This window comes from Bactrocera tryoni, chromosome 5 (genome assembly GCF_016617805.1).
Source record: "Bactrocera tryoni isolate S06 chromosome 5, CSIRO_BtryS06_freeze2, whole genome shotgun sequence".
Taxonomy (NCBI): domain Eukaryota; kingdom Metazoa; phylum Arthropoda; class Insecta; order Diptera; family Tephritidae; genus Bactrocera; species Bactrocera tryoni.
In genome coordinates, this window is record NC_052503.1 from 4,612,590 (window position 1) to 4,631,198 (window position 18,609).

An 18,609-nucleotide genomic window follows, 5' to 3' on the forward strand; every position below is an offset into this window, starting at 1 on the left:
ACCACGCCTTCTTCCAATATATCGCTATTGTTGCGTCAAGCGACTTATACGAATATATGTTCAATTTAAAATGAAAATAAAATATGAAATTAGAATTAATTACTTTTTTTGAAATGCATGTTATATTCGAATTATACTTTCATTGTACTTACCCTAATAATATTAAATATACTTACCTTAATCTATTACTTTAAGTTAACGAAATGAATTATACTTACCTCCTTTTTGTACATACATACATACTAACATTCCAACTGTTTTTTCCCGTTAGATTTAAGATTTAGGCTAAGTCATCTAGTTGCTGAAATAAAGAAATGAATTGTAATTAGACCGCTTTCGAACTCGCACGCGTTTCTATTTTCTCGTCGTCGCAATTTTCGGAACACTTAAATATTCCATGTATGTAGGTACAGGCAATCGGTTTTATTTCTGAGAAGTGAGATATTTAATATAATTAGACAAACACGCATCCCAAAAAAAAATTGTATTCTCAAAAACGCTTGAGAAATTTCATGGCGCCCGAGCAGGGACTAAGTGCGTGAGTCAAAAATTTAATTTAAAAACATACATACATAATGAATAAATAAGTGCACAAAATATTTGTCGTAACCAATTGCCAAAGGTACCCTTTTCGGTTTTCGGATCTTCGGTGTTCACGGTTTAGTGAAAGTGCCAAAAACAACCAATTACAAAAAAGCAAAACGTTGCAATGAACAATAAAAAAATGTTAAATTATTTCGTACAGTAATGAACTAAATTCAGTGAAATCTGGAAAAGAAATAGAAAGATAGTGCAGTGAAAACGTGTAACAAAAATATACATACTCGTACATACGTAAAGTGGAGTGCTATATAACAACTTACCCATATAACTTACCTCAGCCTAAAAGAGCAAAAAACAAAAAAAAAATAGAGAAAGAAGGAGTTATTGTGGAGTGCGTGCACATACATATATACATACAGTAATATAAATACATCGTGTGAGTTGCTAAAAGTTCGTGTGACAATTTCACCTAATACCCAAACCAGTGAAAAATTAAGAAGAAAAGGTGGAACAGTGCAAGGTGAATTTTTCATGCGGTACAGTGGTGGGCGCAAATAAAAGCTCGAAACGTTTTTGCCCTAAAAAAGTAAAATAATAATTGCATTACAGTTTAAAAAAAAAAAAAAATTGTTTTACAGTTTAAAAAAAAAAAAAAAACTGTTTAAAGTGCCGCATGGTGAAGAAACCGTTATAATTAAAAAAAAAAAAAAACACTTTCTAAAACCGTTGTTCTTGAAACCGTTGCTGCCATCCCGTTGCTGCCATCCCGTTGCTGCTGGTATTAAGCCGCTGCCATCGTCATCACCGTTGCTGCCATCCCGTTGCTGCTGGTGCCAAGCCGCTGCTCTTATAGCTCCGTTGCTGCCATCACGTCGCTGCTGCCGACAATCTGCTGCTGCCATCACGTCGCTGCTGCCGTCAATCCGCTGCTGCCATTCCGCCGCTGCTGTCATCACGTCGCTGCTGTTATAACTCCGCTGCTGTCATCCCGTCGCTGCTGCTGTCGTCGTTCCGCTGCTGCTATCCCGTCGTTGCTGCTATAACTACATCGTTGCCATCACGTCGCTGCTGCTGTCATCGCTCCGCTGTTCCTATAATTCCTCGTCCATCCGCTGCTGCTTAAGTCGTCGTGGGAATGAGCTGCCGCTGCATCCTGTGCCAAAGGGACGTAAGCGCCGGCAAACAGCCGACGCACCAGGTAACGAGTGCGAATTATTGAAAGTGGTGCAAACAAAAAACAATAATAATAAAACTGCAAACGCACACTTTCAGTTTTTGGCTCTCCCTTTTCACATTACACGCATATTTATACATATATATACATATATCATTTTCTACATATATTATATATTATACATATACATATACATATTATATACATATATTGAAGTGAATGTGAAGGGATTTTGGGATTGCGGATTTGCCTACATTAAGGTACGACCTTTTTTAAATCGCATAATTTTAAAATTTTAATTCGGTCAGTTTTTTCGCATATTACCTCGGGTTTTCGCAAATTTAATTATTGGACAATATTTTTTCGCGTTAAATTTTCGACTGTGCTAGTGCTCATTTTGCATAACTCATCGGTTTGGCTTTCGTATACTTGGGAATCGATGTTATTCTTTCTCGTTTTCGTAACCGATTCCAAATATATTTGTTGCCAACCTCTATTGCTATTGGTTTGGCTTTCGTATATTTGGGAATCGATATATATATATTTTTTCGTTTTCGTTATCGATTTTTAATATATCTGTTGCCAACCTTTGTAGTTTTTTTTTCGGAAATTCAATTTAAACACGCAAAATGAGCAAGCCAAAGCCAACTATCGCCAACCTCTCCAAGTAAGGAGTTAATCGACTTAAAGTCATTAAAGCGTCAAAGGACGGTGGCAAAAATAGTATTTTGCGAATAAAGACGGGCCTTTTAGAAAAAACCATGTCGTTAGATCCAATTGAATTGGAATGTCGGCTCGACATATTAAATTCACATAGCGAAAAGCTAATGAAATGCCAATCTAAAATTGAAGAGATTGATGAAGACGACATGGCCCGAGGGGAGTTAGAGGACATAATTGTTGAAACGAAATCAATAATTAAAAATATTTTAGCCAAAAATAGAACGTCAATTTTCGAAACATCTTTCGTGGCTTCTCACAGCTCAAGGTTCAATAAAATTAATTTGCCGAAATTCAAGGAGGAATATTTAGAATTTAAAAATTTTATGAGTTTGTTTGAGGGCTTGGTTCATAATGACCCAAATATCCCAGATATAGAAAAATTTAACCATTTGGTAAATTGTCTATCTGGAGAGGCTCTGGGGACAGTTAAAGCGTTTCAGATGTCGGATGAAAATTATCCGAAAGCGTTGGCAAGTCTCAAAAAAGTTTACGATAATAAGTGCTTGATATTTTTCAATACAATATCTAAACTTTTTGAGCTGCCAACCATCCCAAAGCCATCCGCGCCTTCATTGCGATCAATGATTGATGAAGTGTCTGCTGTTTATGACTCTTTGCTATCTCTGGGCGATGAGAAGCAAATAACAAACGCCATTATAATACATATAGTTATGACAAAGGTTGACTCTGCCACCCGATCCAAGTGGGAAGAGCAACTTGACTACGATCACTTACCATTATGGAAGGATTGCGAAGCAACTTTAAATAGAAGATTTCAGCAGTTAGCAGCGGAAGGAGCATCTTGTTCGAGGACGAAATCCGGAGCCACAACCAGCATGAGCCACATGAAACAGCCACACATGGACAGGACAAAATCAGCTTTAGTTTCTGCAGAGGCAAAGCAGCCAACTTGTCAAAAATGCAAGTCAAAGGAACATCCTTTAACTGCCTGCCCCACTTTCAAGGCGCTTCCGGTACAACAGAGGTTCGAGTTTGTGAAATCGTTGCCCTTATGCATAAATTGCTTGCGTAAGGGGCATACTGTATCCAAGCGCAGAGCGGATCGATGTCGTGTATGCAACCGATCGCATCACACATTGTACCCGGTTTCCTTCCCCGCTGCATCTCATCCGCAACCATCAACCACACATGCCATGCATACAGCGAGTATGCCGGATCGGGTAATGTTGGCGACAGCTGCTATTCAAGTGAGGACCAGTTATGGTGAATACCTGCCTGCGAGAGCGTTACTGGACTCAGGCTCCCAAGTCAACTTTATGACGGAGGACTTGGCACAAAAGTTGCGGATTCGTCGCCAACACAAAACGTTAAACATAATAGGAATTGGAAATTCCAATACGAAAGTGGGGACAAAATTAAGCGCGTTTGTTAAGTCGCGGGTAAATAATTACGAGTTTTCGGCGGAATTCTGGATAATGCGTTGCATTTCGGCTAATCATCCAGACCATAACATAAATGTTAATGGCTGGAAAATTCCGCACAATATTAAATTGGCGGATCCAGAATTCCATAAATCAAAAAAGATTGATATATTATTGGGTGCAGAAACCTTTTTCGATTTGTTAGCGGTTGGCCAAATTAAAAGTGGTCCTAATCAACCAACGCTACAGAAAACCCTTTTAGGGTGGGTTGTGTCTGGCAAATATGCCAGCAATCTAAGTCCTCCTCCTTCTGCAACTAGCACATTATGCCAATCTGAAGATGACTTAACGTCAATTAATTCGGTGGTCCAAAAGTTTTGGGCTTTAGAAGAATTACCTTCAGAAACTGGCATCAAATTCACACAAGAGCAAAAAGAGTGTGAAAAATTTTTCGTGAAAACAACTCAAGTATTGCCTTCAGGACGGCTTCAAGTTAGAATGCCCTTTAAAGCTGACCGTAAGTTACTCGGTCACTCATATGAAACCGCAGTTCGGCGATTTCAGGCCCTGGAGAGAAGGACATTAAAAGATCCAGAACTTCGCAAAATGTATCTGGACTTTATGAATGAATATAGAGCATTGGGTCACATGAGATCAACGAACAATAAGATCCCGAGTGAGCTACACTACTTCATTCCGCATCAATGCGTTTTAAGACCCGAAAGCACAACAACCAAATTACGTGTTGTTTTTGACGCTTCGAGTCGTACTTCATCTCAAATTTCATTAAATGAACTTTTGATGGTAGGCCCAACCATCCAAAAAGAATTGTACTCAACTCTTCTTCGCTTTCGTCTACACAAGTACGCTTTAACGGCAGACATTACTAAAATGTACCGCCAAATAATGGTGCACGAAAAAGACAGAAATTGTCAGCTTATTGTGTGGAGAAAGCATCCTCTCAGAGCATATTCAAATTTTTCGACTTAACACCGTTACTTATGGCACTGCGCCTGCACCATTTCTCGCAACACGGTGTTTACAAATGCTCAGCGATGCTAATACAACTAAATACCCACTCGGTTCATTGGCCATTAAAAGAGACTTTTATGTTGATGACTTATTAACAGGATCTGAAAATTTTGAGTGTCTAGATCTTATAAGAAGTGAAGTAATTAAAATATTAAACTCGGCAGGATTCACCTTAACGAAGTAGTTTTCGAACCACTCTAAATTTTTCGACAGTGATTGCACTGAAAAGTCATTAAGCTTCAATGACAAAAATTCAACTAAAACACTAGGAATCCATTGGTTGCCGAAAGAGGATTTGTTTCGATTTGTTTTGGATGCCAACTTTAATGATCTGCGAGCCACTAAACGGAACATATTGTCAATCTCTGCTCGCCTTTTCGATCCTCTTGGATTATTAGCCCCACTAGTTACCAAAGCAAAAATCTTATTGCAAGAGCTTTGGATTCGACTCGTCACTAGCTGGCAGAATTTCAAAGCCAACCTACTGCAGCTCTCGTCAATTAGCATTCATCGGTATGTTAACCTAGAGTCGACTGCTATATGCCAAATCCATGGCTTCTCCGACGCTTCAATAAGAGCGTATGGATGCTGCATATACATACGAAGCCAATCTGCTAGTGGTGTCAAATGTATGCTGCTTACTGCAAAGCCTAGAGTGGCTCCGCTGAAGACCAAGTCTCTTCCGCGTCTTGAGCTCTCGGCAGCACATCTTCTTGCCAAATTATGGTCACGAGTTGCACCAATGTTGAGTCGACGATTTGAGAAAATTACATTTTGGACAGACTCTGAAATTGTATTGCACTGGGTAAAAACACATCCATCTTCATTACAAACCTTTGTCGCAAATAGAGTGTCCGAAATCCAAGAATTGACTGACAAAGTACATTGGCGACATGTGCCAACGAAACAAAATCCTGCGGATCAAGTGTCTCGGGGTTGTAACGTGGACGAATTGAATAATTCGATATGGTTTGGCGGTCCACAGTTCCTCCTAGAAGACCCCGCTTTATGGCCAATTAACGCTCACTTCCAGCTCTCCCCAGAAAACGAAGCCTTAGAGAAGAAGAAAAACGCTTTCGCATTGTCTGCAAATGTGAACGATAACACTATAATGGAGCTGATTGAAAAATTCTCTTCTCATCAAAAGTTGTTTCGTGTGGTCGCATATTTATTATGATGGATCAGACGACCAAAAACGCCTACTGTGGGAAGAGCTCTGACGGCAGACGAATTAAACTTCAGTTTTTTGAAAATTGTCCAGGTGATTCAACATTCTGAGTTTGCGAGCGAAATCCAAAAACTAACTAAAGGCATGACGCTACCCGCCAACTTGCAAAAACTAAACACGTTCTTGCATGAGTACTCGGATACGTCGCTTTCTTTTAAATTAATCCGAGTAGGAGGTCGCCTATTAAATGCACCTCTCCGATACGATGCCAAATTCCCATTATTACTGAATAAAAATTCGCATTTCGTTATCACTTACTTACGGTTCCTGCACTTTCGAAATCACCACGCTGGGGCAAAAGCGCTGGTTGCCCTTCTTCGAGAACGCATATGGCTAATTAATGCCAGAGAAGCTTGCAGTAGAACCGTAAGAAATTGTACACACTGTTTTCATTACAAGCCGAAGTTGCAAACCCAAATAATGGGAAATTTGCCAGTTGAACGACTTCGAGCGTTACGACCCTTTCTGATATGTGGCGTAGATTTTTGTGGTCCCATATATACAACGTTAAAAATACGTGGTCGACCACCCGTAAAGACTTATATAGCAGTTTTCGTTTGCTTCACTTCAAAAGCAGTACATTTGGAACTCGTCTCGGACCTATCTACTAATTCTTTTATTTTCGCCCTCAAAAGGTTCATTGGTCGCCGAGGGATGCCACAGAAAATATTCAGCGACAACGCGACCAACTTTGTCGGCGCCGACCGCAAGCTGCGCGAGCTGAAGGAGGCGTTCCTAGCGCAAGCGCCAGAACTAATGGGGTTCGCAGCCGAAGAAGGATTCAGCTTCGGCTTTATACCACCGCTGGCGCCGCACTTCGGCGGATTATGGGAGGCGGCCGTGAAGTCCGCCAAGCATCTAATCGTTCGCGCACTCGGCAACGCCCTGCTAACGACGGAAGAGCTCTCAACGCTACTGGCCGAAGTGGAGGCCATTTTGAACTCGCGTCCCCTAACACCGTTGAGCCAGGACCCCAACGACGGAGAAGCACTAACTCCAGCACACCTTTTAATCGGTTGTCCCCTGCGAGCACTGCCCCCAGCACAAGTACCAACGGACCCAATTCGTTGCTGCGAGAGATGGCAACTTGTTTGCTGTCTCAAGCAACAGTTTTGGCAACAGTGGTCCAAAATATATCTAACGAGCCTTCAGGAGCGCAACAAATGGCTCCACCCCAAACGCAACCTGCAGCCAGGCGATCTCGTCCTCGTTCACGAAGACAACGTGCCGCCGCAGCAGTGGGTAATCGGCCGCGTCGGCGCAACCGTCGAAGGCCAAGACGGTAAGGTACGAGTGGCAGACGTGGCAACCAAGGCGGGCACCATTAAGCGCCCAATTCATAAACTTGCACTACTGCCCATGGATGTTGAACGATCCTGATCCTGTCAAGGTGGCCGGTGTTGCGTCAAGCGACTTATACGAATATATGTTCAATTTAAAATGAAAATAAAATATGAAATTAGAATTAATTACTTTTTTTGAAATGCATGTTATATTCGAATTATACTTTCATTGTACTTACCCTAATAATATTAAATATACTTACCTTAATCTATTACTTTAAGTTAACGAAATGAATTATACTTACCTCCTTTTTGTACATACATACATACTAACATTCCAACTGTTTTTTCCCGTTAGCTTTAAGATTTAGGCTAAGTCATCTAGTTGCTGAAATAAAGAAATGAATTGTTATTTGACCGCAATCGAGATCGCACGCGTTTCCTTTTTTTTCGCTATTTCGCCGTCGCAATTTTCCGCAAGTCAAGTGTCCGTACAGGCAATCGGTTTTATTTCTGAGAAGTGAGATATTTAAAATAATTAGACAAACACGCATCCCAAAAAAAAATTGTATTCTCAAAAACGCTTGAGAAATTTCAGCTATTTTGAATTCCATCTGATGCCTTCTCTGTATAATACTATATACATTAGGAACCAATGATGATAGCGGCTTAAAACTTTACACAAATACGGTATTTGAAAAATATGTAAATGACTGATAATGAAATCTCGATTATCACTTTATCGTGCGAGAGTATAAAATGTTCGGTGACACCCGAACTTAGCCCTTCCTTGCTTGTTCTTGTATTATTTTTATTGTTTTCATTTTCGTAAATTCAAAGCTAAGCTTAATTGGTCTACTAGGGGTGTCCTTATTTTAATTTAAACAAAATGTAAATATGAAGACGATGGCTTATATTTGCTTAGAGTGTAAGAGCATAAAACTTACATTTAAACTTTTATTTTGTGTTCATTATTCGAATTGAAATTTATCTGAGCATGTACTCAACAGAAGCTCTAAGTGACTATATTACCGGATGCGGATGATTTTTATATTCCTTATTCGTGAGCCAATAACACCCCTTAAATACCCACAATTGCTTTACTTAAACTCCCCACTTTTATTACATTCCTACTCCTCTCACCACAATGCACTCAGCCTTATGCCAGTAAACTAGTTTTGATTATTCGCTAGTGCTAGAGCAAAAATCATCACTTAAGCTTGAAAAAAAATTAAAATCTCTTCAAAAATATTTTTTTTCTACTTATATTTTTTTTAAATGCATTTTTAAGAGATTTTCAAATCAAAACGCAGTAAGCATTTGCTGCTTTATTCACCAAAATTGTTGTCTAACACTCGAATATACTTTTCGAGGGTACTCCAAGCTAAAGTTTGCACACAAAATTGTCCTGAGCGTTTACTTTCGCAGTCGTAATTAAAATATTAACGAATTTTGCTCTCGAAAAGGTAAAAAACTATTCGCACATTCATATATCTAATAGGCAAATACTCGCATACATACATACATACTTGTATATATCCGGCGACTTTGGCCGACCTGCAATTGCAGCAGACATGTCACATAGCACCGTTGGTCACTTGCCACTCAAGCCAGTCCATAAAAGAGTCGGGGAAGAGGAAGCAGAACAAAGCCCGGCTGCACGCCGCCGTGCCAAATGACCTTTGTGCCGAAGCGCAGTTTACCAACTAATTATGAAAATGACTCAACTTAATTGAAACTTTTATGCAGCAGCGGCACACAACGAAAAAGCGAGAGAAAAAACGAAATGAAATGCCAGAAATGTCAAACAAAACAGAGCGAAAGTCTAATTTGAAAGTTGGCAAATGGCATAAAATCGCAAATAGAGAAGTTACTTGATTGACAAGCGGAAGTGAGTAGTTGTTGGTTATTTCATGACTGCAAAAATGCAGCCGGGAGCTGGTGGAGGAAAATAAAAATGCATAAATGTGCTTCGTACTATAGGTGGGGGTGTGTGTCTGTGTGTAGGAATTATTTGAAAAGAGTTTTTATGAGTTCTCTTTTGCTGCTTTGTTGACTGTGTCAATAATATTTGATAAAGTACGCTGCCTTTTTGTTATTATTGCTGCTTGTTTAATTGTTTGATTGCATGTGATTGCTTGGAAATTATTCGAATAAAGTTGGCATGAAATGAAACAAATAAAATTGGTGAGTTTGGTAGACAAGTAGGAAACAGAAAAAAATATTACATAAAAAATATAAGAAAATTAATATACAAGTATAATGTACGCTTACAGAATGTAAGGTACATTCCAGTAGAACCTCTGAAAAAATATAGATTTTGCTCCGTAATTTTTTCTCAAAACTAAAAACGAAACAGTTTTGTTGTTACTGTAGGTGTGCCTGGATCAAAATGCACTGAATAAATTTTAAGTTTTGCTAAAATGGTGGCTTCTAAGAAAAAAATTCTTTTGGAAAAAAATATACACTCAAAAATAGAGGCTCCTTAGCCACGCAGAGATCAGTTTTCGTCCTTAGCGATGCCAAATGGAGTGCCGTTACGTAGTTCATAAGAAGTAGTCAACCTTCAAGATTGAATTTCAATAGGTTCTGCGGCCTCACTATCGACACCTGTTCCAGTAAAGACAGCGCCTGGGCTTAGCTATGTCGGTCATGTTGTCCGATGACCATTTTTGGCAATCTCATCCACCATCTTGTTGCTATCGAATCTTTGGTGACCCAGAGGAAGTGAAATCACTTACTTCTAGCGACACTCTCCCTTCATGCCCTGATTTCCAAGACGCTCCTGGCCGATATGCGATACGTGCCTTGATTGCTGCTTGGTTGCAGTTGTCTGCTAATACATTTGAAGCTTGCTTTTAACTTCGTATAATATTCCCAAATTGTATATATATACATATATATGCAAATCAAAAAATCGATTCTTTGAAATTCACAAGAAAGCCAATTTATATTGGTGATTCGATGAAATACAAATTTAAAGTGGAAGAAATTTTCAAAATTTTTTTTTGGAATGTCTTCAATTTGGAAAATTCTGTTACACAGTTACCAACTATCAAAAACAAATCTCTTAAAAATATTAAACGTTTCAAATACAAACTAAATTAAAATCGATGGCAAATGTCGAAATGTAGGTTCCATATTTTTTTTATTTCTCGGAATTACCCATATTTCTTGAAAAATATTTCTTGCAGTGTTTAAGTTTTTGTGACATTTAATGAAATTATTAAAGAATTCTCTCTTGATAAATTAATTGCTTATTTGCCCATGTGCTGCTTTTAAATGTACCTTTAGCAGAATGAAATGATAACAGCGATCTAATTAACACTTAAAAAGTGTCAGACTTTAAAAAAAGCAAATTGGACGTTATCAGTTGGAAAACCATAATGCAAGCTTCCATTAACATACTTAAATATTTTGAAAGCTATGTACCTCTGTACTTGAGCTTTTGCAAACACGCAAGCAAATTTGCGGCACAACAATGTAAGTGTTTGTGTATGTGTGCTCACGTTCTCATAAATTTCTCCACTTTGCACGTAAATTTCACACTCAAGCAGAAATGAACTTAATTAAAATGCAATAAAGTGTTTATCGTTGGCAATAATGGCTAAAAAAATGTACAAAAATAACAAAAAAATTTCTTTGGCCAAAATGATTCCCGGTAACGTTGTGTTTATGAGCAAAAACTGTGCAACTTGATGAAGAGAAAAGTTATGCTTGCTTATACATTAGGTAAACAGAAGCCAAGTGGAATATATCAAGTGAATAGAGAGTCCTTTGTATAAAATAATAAATCTTACTTGAACGAGGGTCGTCGTTAATACTGTTAATCCCAAATATTGTAAAAGTCTCCAAGCCCGATGTGACGAAAGGGCTTTGTATTTGAATTCTATGATAGAAAGAGCGATAAGTAAGTTAGGGTGAAGATTCGTCATTGAAGTACTACATTACTATACTATTACGAGTAATATTGAAGAAAAGAGCACCCTCTTATTTTATGTCGAATATTGGACCTCTTAAGCCACTTGACCAATTTCAAACTAACTTTTTAAGAAGACTTCTAGGTGTGGTTTGGACTAGAGATAGCCCTGAACAATGCCGTTCTCTCCTCTGCTGACATTTATTTTCACTATATGTTCCGAAAAAGCCGCAGATTTTCAGGATTGTTCTTCAGATTCCGCAACCCATCATTTAACAGGGACCAAAATTAGAGAAAGTTAAAATAAGAAAGTCAAAATGCAAAATAACGTTACATCACTTTTCTTAAGCTTACGGGCTAAGGAAAAACAATAAAATAGAAACCACTCAAATTTAAACAAAATTAGAGTTTTGATTATAAAGTGGTTATATATTGGTTATTATATCTGACAGCGATTTTTGATTTTTTTAATGATTCGGTTTTTGCATTTTAGATGACGAAACACACATACTCGGTCACTCGTTGTACCCAGGACATAAATTCTGTATGTCGGGTGGATTCTGAATAGGTAGAAGTTTTTTCTTGTAGAGAATGAAGAATGAAGTGGTACAAGAGTCACTCTAGAGGCAACTCGAGCTCTTCTTCTGCTACCGGTGGTGGTTTGCCTCCAAGGACGTCATTCATGGGGAACGAGTCAGTGAAAATGTTCATAGCTTGCCTGAAGTTCACTGCGTACGTATGATTCGTAGCAATCGACAGATGTTTTTTTGATGCTTTCTTGATTTTTAAAAAACTTTGAACTGTGTATCAGCTTTCCACGAATTTACGGCCAAACTCTGGAGGTCGGTGCACATGTTAATGAGATTTTGTTGCAAAAAGTGGATTAATTCTACAAGTACGGATTACTCTAATACTCGTATTATAAAAAAAAAAAATATTTTAAATACCTATGTGTATATATGTATGTATGTATGTGTATGACAAGCTCAAATGTCGTCGGCTAATTTCCGCATTCGAAATGAGTTCAGCTGAGTGGCTACGTGTCACGATTAACTGTAGCGAATAATTTCCGCATTTTGATTGAACGCCATCAGTGACACTCGTAGTATATGCTCCATGCACATACATATGTCTGTTATAACATTAAAGATATATATATGTATGTATAAATAAACTGAAGGAAGGCAAGCGATTTGTTGTGCGACACATTTCATGATCGAGATTGAACAGTCGTGAGCTATTTCCCAAGAGCGCCATCAAATTTACTTGCAACACATATCGTTTTCGCTCATTACATTACACTCCAGTTATATTGAACTGTTAACTTTATGAATGAAGTCGTGTCGGTAAATTGTCATTATAATCAGCATGACCTCCTGCTCTTCAGATATGTACGTATGTGTGTAGGTATGTATGTATGATTGCGAGTTTCATTGTAATGCTTGCCTTGCTGATGACCTTTGTGCACTTGCCGTCGTCGTTAAGCTTTCGCAAATGGACAAGCGTTGAAATTAAATGTCAACTCAGCGTCGTCAAGCAGTTAAAGAGACCACAGCGTACTTACATATATATGTACCTACATAGCTACCGAGGTATTACTCGCAACCTGTTCATTTAAGAATTTCATATAATCAGCTTTACTTACTACTTGAGTTATTTGCCGTGAGTTGTTTGCGACGCTTTACACACTTACACACCGGGCCACTTGAGTGGTGCTGCCCCAGTACCCGCCGTGTCTAGGCAAACCATTTACCGGCAATCATTTGCTGCTCGAGCAATCATGCATCCACGCACACATACTTATAACTAGATATACTATAGATGTGTATATTCACACTTTGATGAGTTCGCGCGCGCAATGTGTCAGCAGTTGCTTTCTTGAATTCCAGCATTCCTGCGGCACCAGCACTCGGTGACATCGGCGTTTTCGTGTTTTTCATGGCATCAGCAGTTACTCCACATTCTCTGCGTATCTGCTTCATTTGTGGCAACATCATCATCCTCCTGGTGATGGCTTCATGCTGCAGCACATTGGCGCCTTCGGTAGTTGCGGAAGGCCCTTCACCGCGCCGCAAAAGCTCATTTCGGCACTTGATATCTTTTCATTTTGCTCACCGTCATTATTGTCATCTCGACGTCATCGGCAGCTTCTCCATTGCTACAGCGCCGGAAATGTATCAAATTACGCAGACATTGAGAAATTCCGCTTCCGCTCGATATCTACATGCACACGCAACACGTACACACATATATGTGTGTAAGTATGGCCCTGTGATTTTGATGCTGTTGTTATTGTTACTATTGTCATCGCGCTTCCGTAGTTAATGATACGCCAGCTTCAGTGCTGCCTCCGCTTCGTCGTACATTTGAAGGCGAAAATGCAAGCTTCAGCCATCCCGCACACTGCCTCCTTCTTCCTACGCGACCACTCTCTGCTTTAGCAAGGCTTACTGTTTTATTGCTTGCCGTCAAGCGTCGCATAGCAGGTTGCCATTAAATTGAGAAATTATTCAGCGCTCCTCGCTACCTATGCAACTGTGCCTGTGTGTGAGTATGGGTATGTTTGTGTGTGTGGCATGGCAACGTCTGCCTCGTTTACATCCTCTTCGCTTTCCTGTCTGCGCTGCTTCGCTGCCTTTGTGCGGCAGTGCTCATCTCATAGTTACTCTTAATTGAATTTAATTCTCTGCAATCCCCAGCTACCGTTCAGCAGCCACTTACCTGCCTCGTTTGTTTGTGCGCCTTTGACTGTTAAATGAGCGCGAATTTTGTATTAATGATTTGTTATTCTTCACTTTTGTTCTCAGTGACAACACTTAAGAACACGTGCACAGCGAATAAATATTAAGGACACGGAGATGAGTGTTGTTTGTTTTGACTTACTGTACATTTTATGGATTTAGGTTCACAGGAAAATCAATTATATTCAAAGCATGTGGTGACCTATTAATTTCGGAAGAATTAATTCAAAGGCTCACATAAATCGTATGAAATATATCGAGATATTTTTTTTGGAAACAAATTACATATTCAGTTCAAAAGAACGAAAACCCTAAAATATCTCGGTGTAAGAATGGATAACAAATGAACGTAGTGGGCATGCTGCTAAAGTGTCAGCGAATATAACCATGTCGCTATCAAGACTTATGGAAAATAACGTACTGCTTGCAAATAGAAGAAAACTGTTTATGGACACACCACATTCAGTAATGTTATATGGCAGCGAATGTGGATCGACTCATTAAACAAGAAACATAAACGGAAATTACACGCTAAAGCACTAAGAAAAGCAGCTCTGAGAGTCGCCTTGGCGTATCGTTTTTTTCCGAATCAGCAGTCCTAGAGATAAATGTCTTCATTCCAATAGATCTAATTGCAAAGGATTATGGAAGAGGACGAAATTTATATTTGACCAAAAGACAATACTAAGGCTTTTTAATTTCAATTTTGTACGAGAACTCATTAGTCGAAATATTGTTTCTATTTCTGTATGACTTTCAGTGACATCTATGCCAAATGTCATATTAAAATAATCATTATTTTGAATTATATAAAGGGTAAGTCATTAAAAGAGGATCGAGAACGCGTTGACAAGAAACCACGTCCAGGACGGCCATCAACATCAAGTGGTGATCAACACGTGAATTTGTGCTTAAAAATCGACGGTTAAAAGTCAGAGATCTCGCTGGTATCGTCGGAATATCGGAAGGACCAGTGAAAACCATTTTGAAAGATTATTTGGGCCTAATAAAAGTGAGAGCACGATTGGTTGTAAAATCACTATGCTTTCTGACTAACAGCATATCTTGAAATGTATTATTACAGGCGATGAGTCTTGGAAACAGACGAACAATCGGCCAAATAGCAGGGCAAAGGTGAGCCGAAGCCGAAAAAACCACGTCAAAGTAGTTCAAAAATCAAGATTATAATGACAGTTTTCTTCGATTATCGAGGTGTGGTACACTCCGACATCCTTCCGGCCGGACAAACTGTCAACAAGAAGGGGGAGGGAGACGATGTAGATTTTGAAGAATAAATTAACATTTAGAAAATTTTGAAACATAGATAACAATTTTTTGCTCTGGCACAGTAGTAAACACGACGAGGTAGACTACTCTTTAATACAGATGCTCTCCGGCGAGGGGTATTTCCGAAAATATCTGTACCCCATAGGGAAAACAGAAAATTCTGCATATATTTAAAGAGATGAAGCGGTAAACCATACCTTTTTAAAGTGCTACCAATGGGGACATGCACGGATAATATTCGAAGACATGTTTGAGTAACTCATTACGGAAGATTTAGTTGAGAAAATTGAGAACCAATGATGAAAACTGACATCAAATTGCCTCATATATAGAATATATATAATATGTATAAAACATAAGGAGATGGAACCAGGTGTAAAAAATTCATCTTTGAAACCTGGCGCATCCTCATATATGGTGACAATTTTTAAAGTGTCAATAAAAGAAGTGATTCAATATTAATAGAGAGATGAGTGTAAAAAAAATGGCCCATCTGACATCTGACTCTCCTGGTGGTCTGAAAAAAAATCAAAAGAAATTCTTAATCAGTAAGGATGCTGTTATAGTCCCTACCTCAGGGAATACGAAAAAATTTGTTTGAAAAATGGCGACTGCCTGAAAATAAAAATCATTTTTTACGCTTTTTTTTGAAATTCCTGAATTTTTTTAAAATATTAAAAACAAAATTTTGACACGATGCTTATAAGAACGATAAATCATTATATAAAGAAGGTTCAAACAAAATTTCAAGTAAATCGGTTCTATAGAACTTGAGATAATGCCGGTACCGTGTGGAAAAAAGGTAGTTTCGAGAAAAACGCGTTTAAAAAATTCGATACGGCCGAACCGGGCTAGGTACTGCGTCACTAAAGTAACTGTAGCTCTTAGAATAGTTTTAATTTTAATTTTTAAAAATCCTTTTCAGGATATGTTCTTAAGGGTCTAAACTTTAAATATATGAAAAAAATCGAATTTTTCAAAATAGTAGATTAGAATACCCCGTTAAAAAGAGGTGTTCAGTATTATTTTATGAACCGGATACTATTACTAGTTCAAATTTTAACAATTTATATTTGTCTATATAAGTGCCAACCGCCTAAAATAAATAGCCTTCTTCGGGGATTAGTGAAGAATGTTTTGGAAAAAGTGAATATTAAAGCTGATTTCCTCATATTCGATACCTAGTTAATAAGCCCCGATACTAGCCGACAGCTGAGACAATACTCGAAACAGACACAATAAACCTTAAAGGAAGAGTTCCTTTTATTCAGTATTTGTGGACTAGGGGACGGCATGGTCAACCTTTTTCCATTTCATTTATCAAATTTATTTATTTTAATAAAAATGTTCTCAATTTTTCATAATGTAGCTCTTCACATTTAGTCGAAATGTAACCGGAAAAATCTAGATATTTAAACTCTGTACAATGAAAATAAATTAGTAAAAATAACTTTCCACAACATTCGGCCGCAGTGTCTCTAATGAATATGAAACTGCAAATAAAGGACACTACGATTGCGTATAAACATGTACTCATATATTTATTAGCACTACATGCCTAACATCTATTACACTGAAACTTTGGTGCGCCATGCCGTATACGTAACTAAACGCAATTAACTATAGGGTTCGAGTAGATGGTGCGTAGACGATTTATGCGTTTAACTAACGTGATTTGCGCCACTTCCGCACCCAATAAGTAGGCATTACCTTTAGCAGTTGATTTGTTGTACTTGTCGCCTCCAACAACATATGATCTCATAAATATTCATAACCATGCGTGAGCGAAGCCTTCTCCGGCCAATGGATGCCTGTGAAAGGGTGGATGTATTTGTATATGTAGATATAAGTATGTAATATGGATGCGCATTTCAGCAACACGACTTCAATAATCCAAACCTAGGAAGACACACATAAAATATATTTGTATTTATGTACGTGTATGTGGAATATTTACAGGTATGCAGGTGGGTTGGTGCTTAGAATGTCTATACGCCATTTTCGAATTAATCACTTGCTCATTCCTTAACTAATCTACGCCTGCAGCATTTCATAGAGCAATTTAAGTCTGTGATTTATCACGTTTGTTTAATTAAATCAACTTCAGAAGCGAGCTATATCTAGCTGGCTGAGAAACACTTATTCATTGACGCGTGTGACAAATGCAAATTAGGCAACTTGATTTTCTAACTTCAATTCTACACACTTTTTATATGCATATTAGATTTCTCTGTTCTTCATATACCATTTGAGTATATTTATAACACATATGTATGTATGATTAAATTAAGAAATGCTTTTGTTGTCTTATTATGTCTGCAAAATTTAAGTTAGTTTCTTACTTTGTAATTTGGCGACAAAAACATCAAAAATTTTTCATGACTGTGCTAAAGTGTATGTGTACGTGAATCAAATATATAGTTGTTATTTGTCGGCTCAGCAAAATTTTATAATCATCAACGGCTTTCCAATTCATTGTTTTAGCTTTAGCTTTATTTAAAAAAATTTCTTCTGAATAAAGAATTTTATTTTTATTCGTAGAACATTCCCACCTATCCGGAATTCGGCGAAGATGTATTCTATTGGCTGCGCGATACTCTCGAGGTGACTGAGGATAACTTATACTCACTTTTAAATACTCGCTCTGGAGGGTTTCTATTGTGCACCGAGGATGGTATTTGTTATGACGCACCAAATTTAGGTGCGATCTGCTGCCCTTTCTGAGGAACCCTTTAAGGAGCCAATGAAGGATCTATGGAACCTGGAGGAGAAATGGAAAATGTATGGAAAATGACTTGAAAAATTCACAAATAATATAAATAATGCAAAAGAAAATTGTTAAATTAAAATGTATATTAAAAACTCTTTGCATTGTAAAACAAAGCGGTCTGGCAACGCCTTGCTTATATATTGCTACTACTTTTATCATAAAATTGTATAATAAAACTTTATCGACTTTAAAATAATGATCATAACATAATTTCGTTTCATATTAAGCTATAACGCCTAAATGTAGGCTAAATTTTGTAATTTTTAAACCTAAATGTCGGCTGTGTATAGCGTCAGCAGTAATTTAGTGATTACCAAAAAGGAATTTTTTGCTCAGTGCTTACTCAAAAACTGAAACGAAAAGACATTCGTATTCCGTCAAAACATTCAGACAATTGTTTCATTCAGTTAAATTTCAATTTCAGTGTAAAGCTCAATAAAAAAAATACCTATAATTTTCGGGATTCCAGCGTGCTTACAGTTGCTAACATTTCAAACAGGTTTTTCGTTCTACCGTGTAAACTACTG

The 18,609-nt window shown here is 38.0% G+C and overlaps 1 protein-coding gene across 1 annotated transcript in view; it reads left to right on the plus strand.

Moving 5' to 3' along the window:
- LOC120778892 overlaps window positions 1-18,267 on the plus strand; it is a 38,013-nt gene extending 19,746 nt beyond the window's left edge. The window contains exon 4 of the mRNA XM_040110940.1: window positions 17,854-18,267. Coding sequence (XP_039966874.1) covers window positions 17,854-18,036 — 183 coding nt within the window. The 3' untranslated portion in view covers window positions 18,037-18,267. The remainder of the gene's footprint in view (window positions 1-17,853) is intronic.
- Window positions 18,268-18,609: the final 342 nt, after the last annotated feature.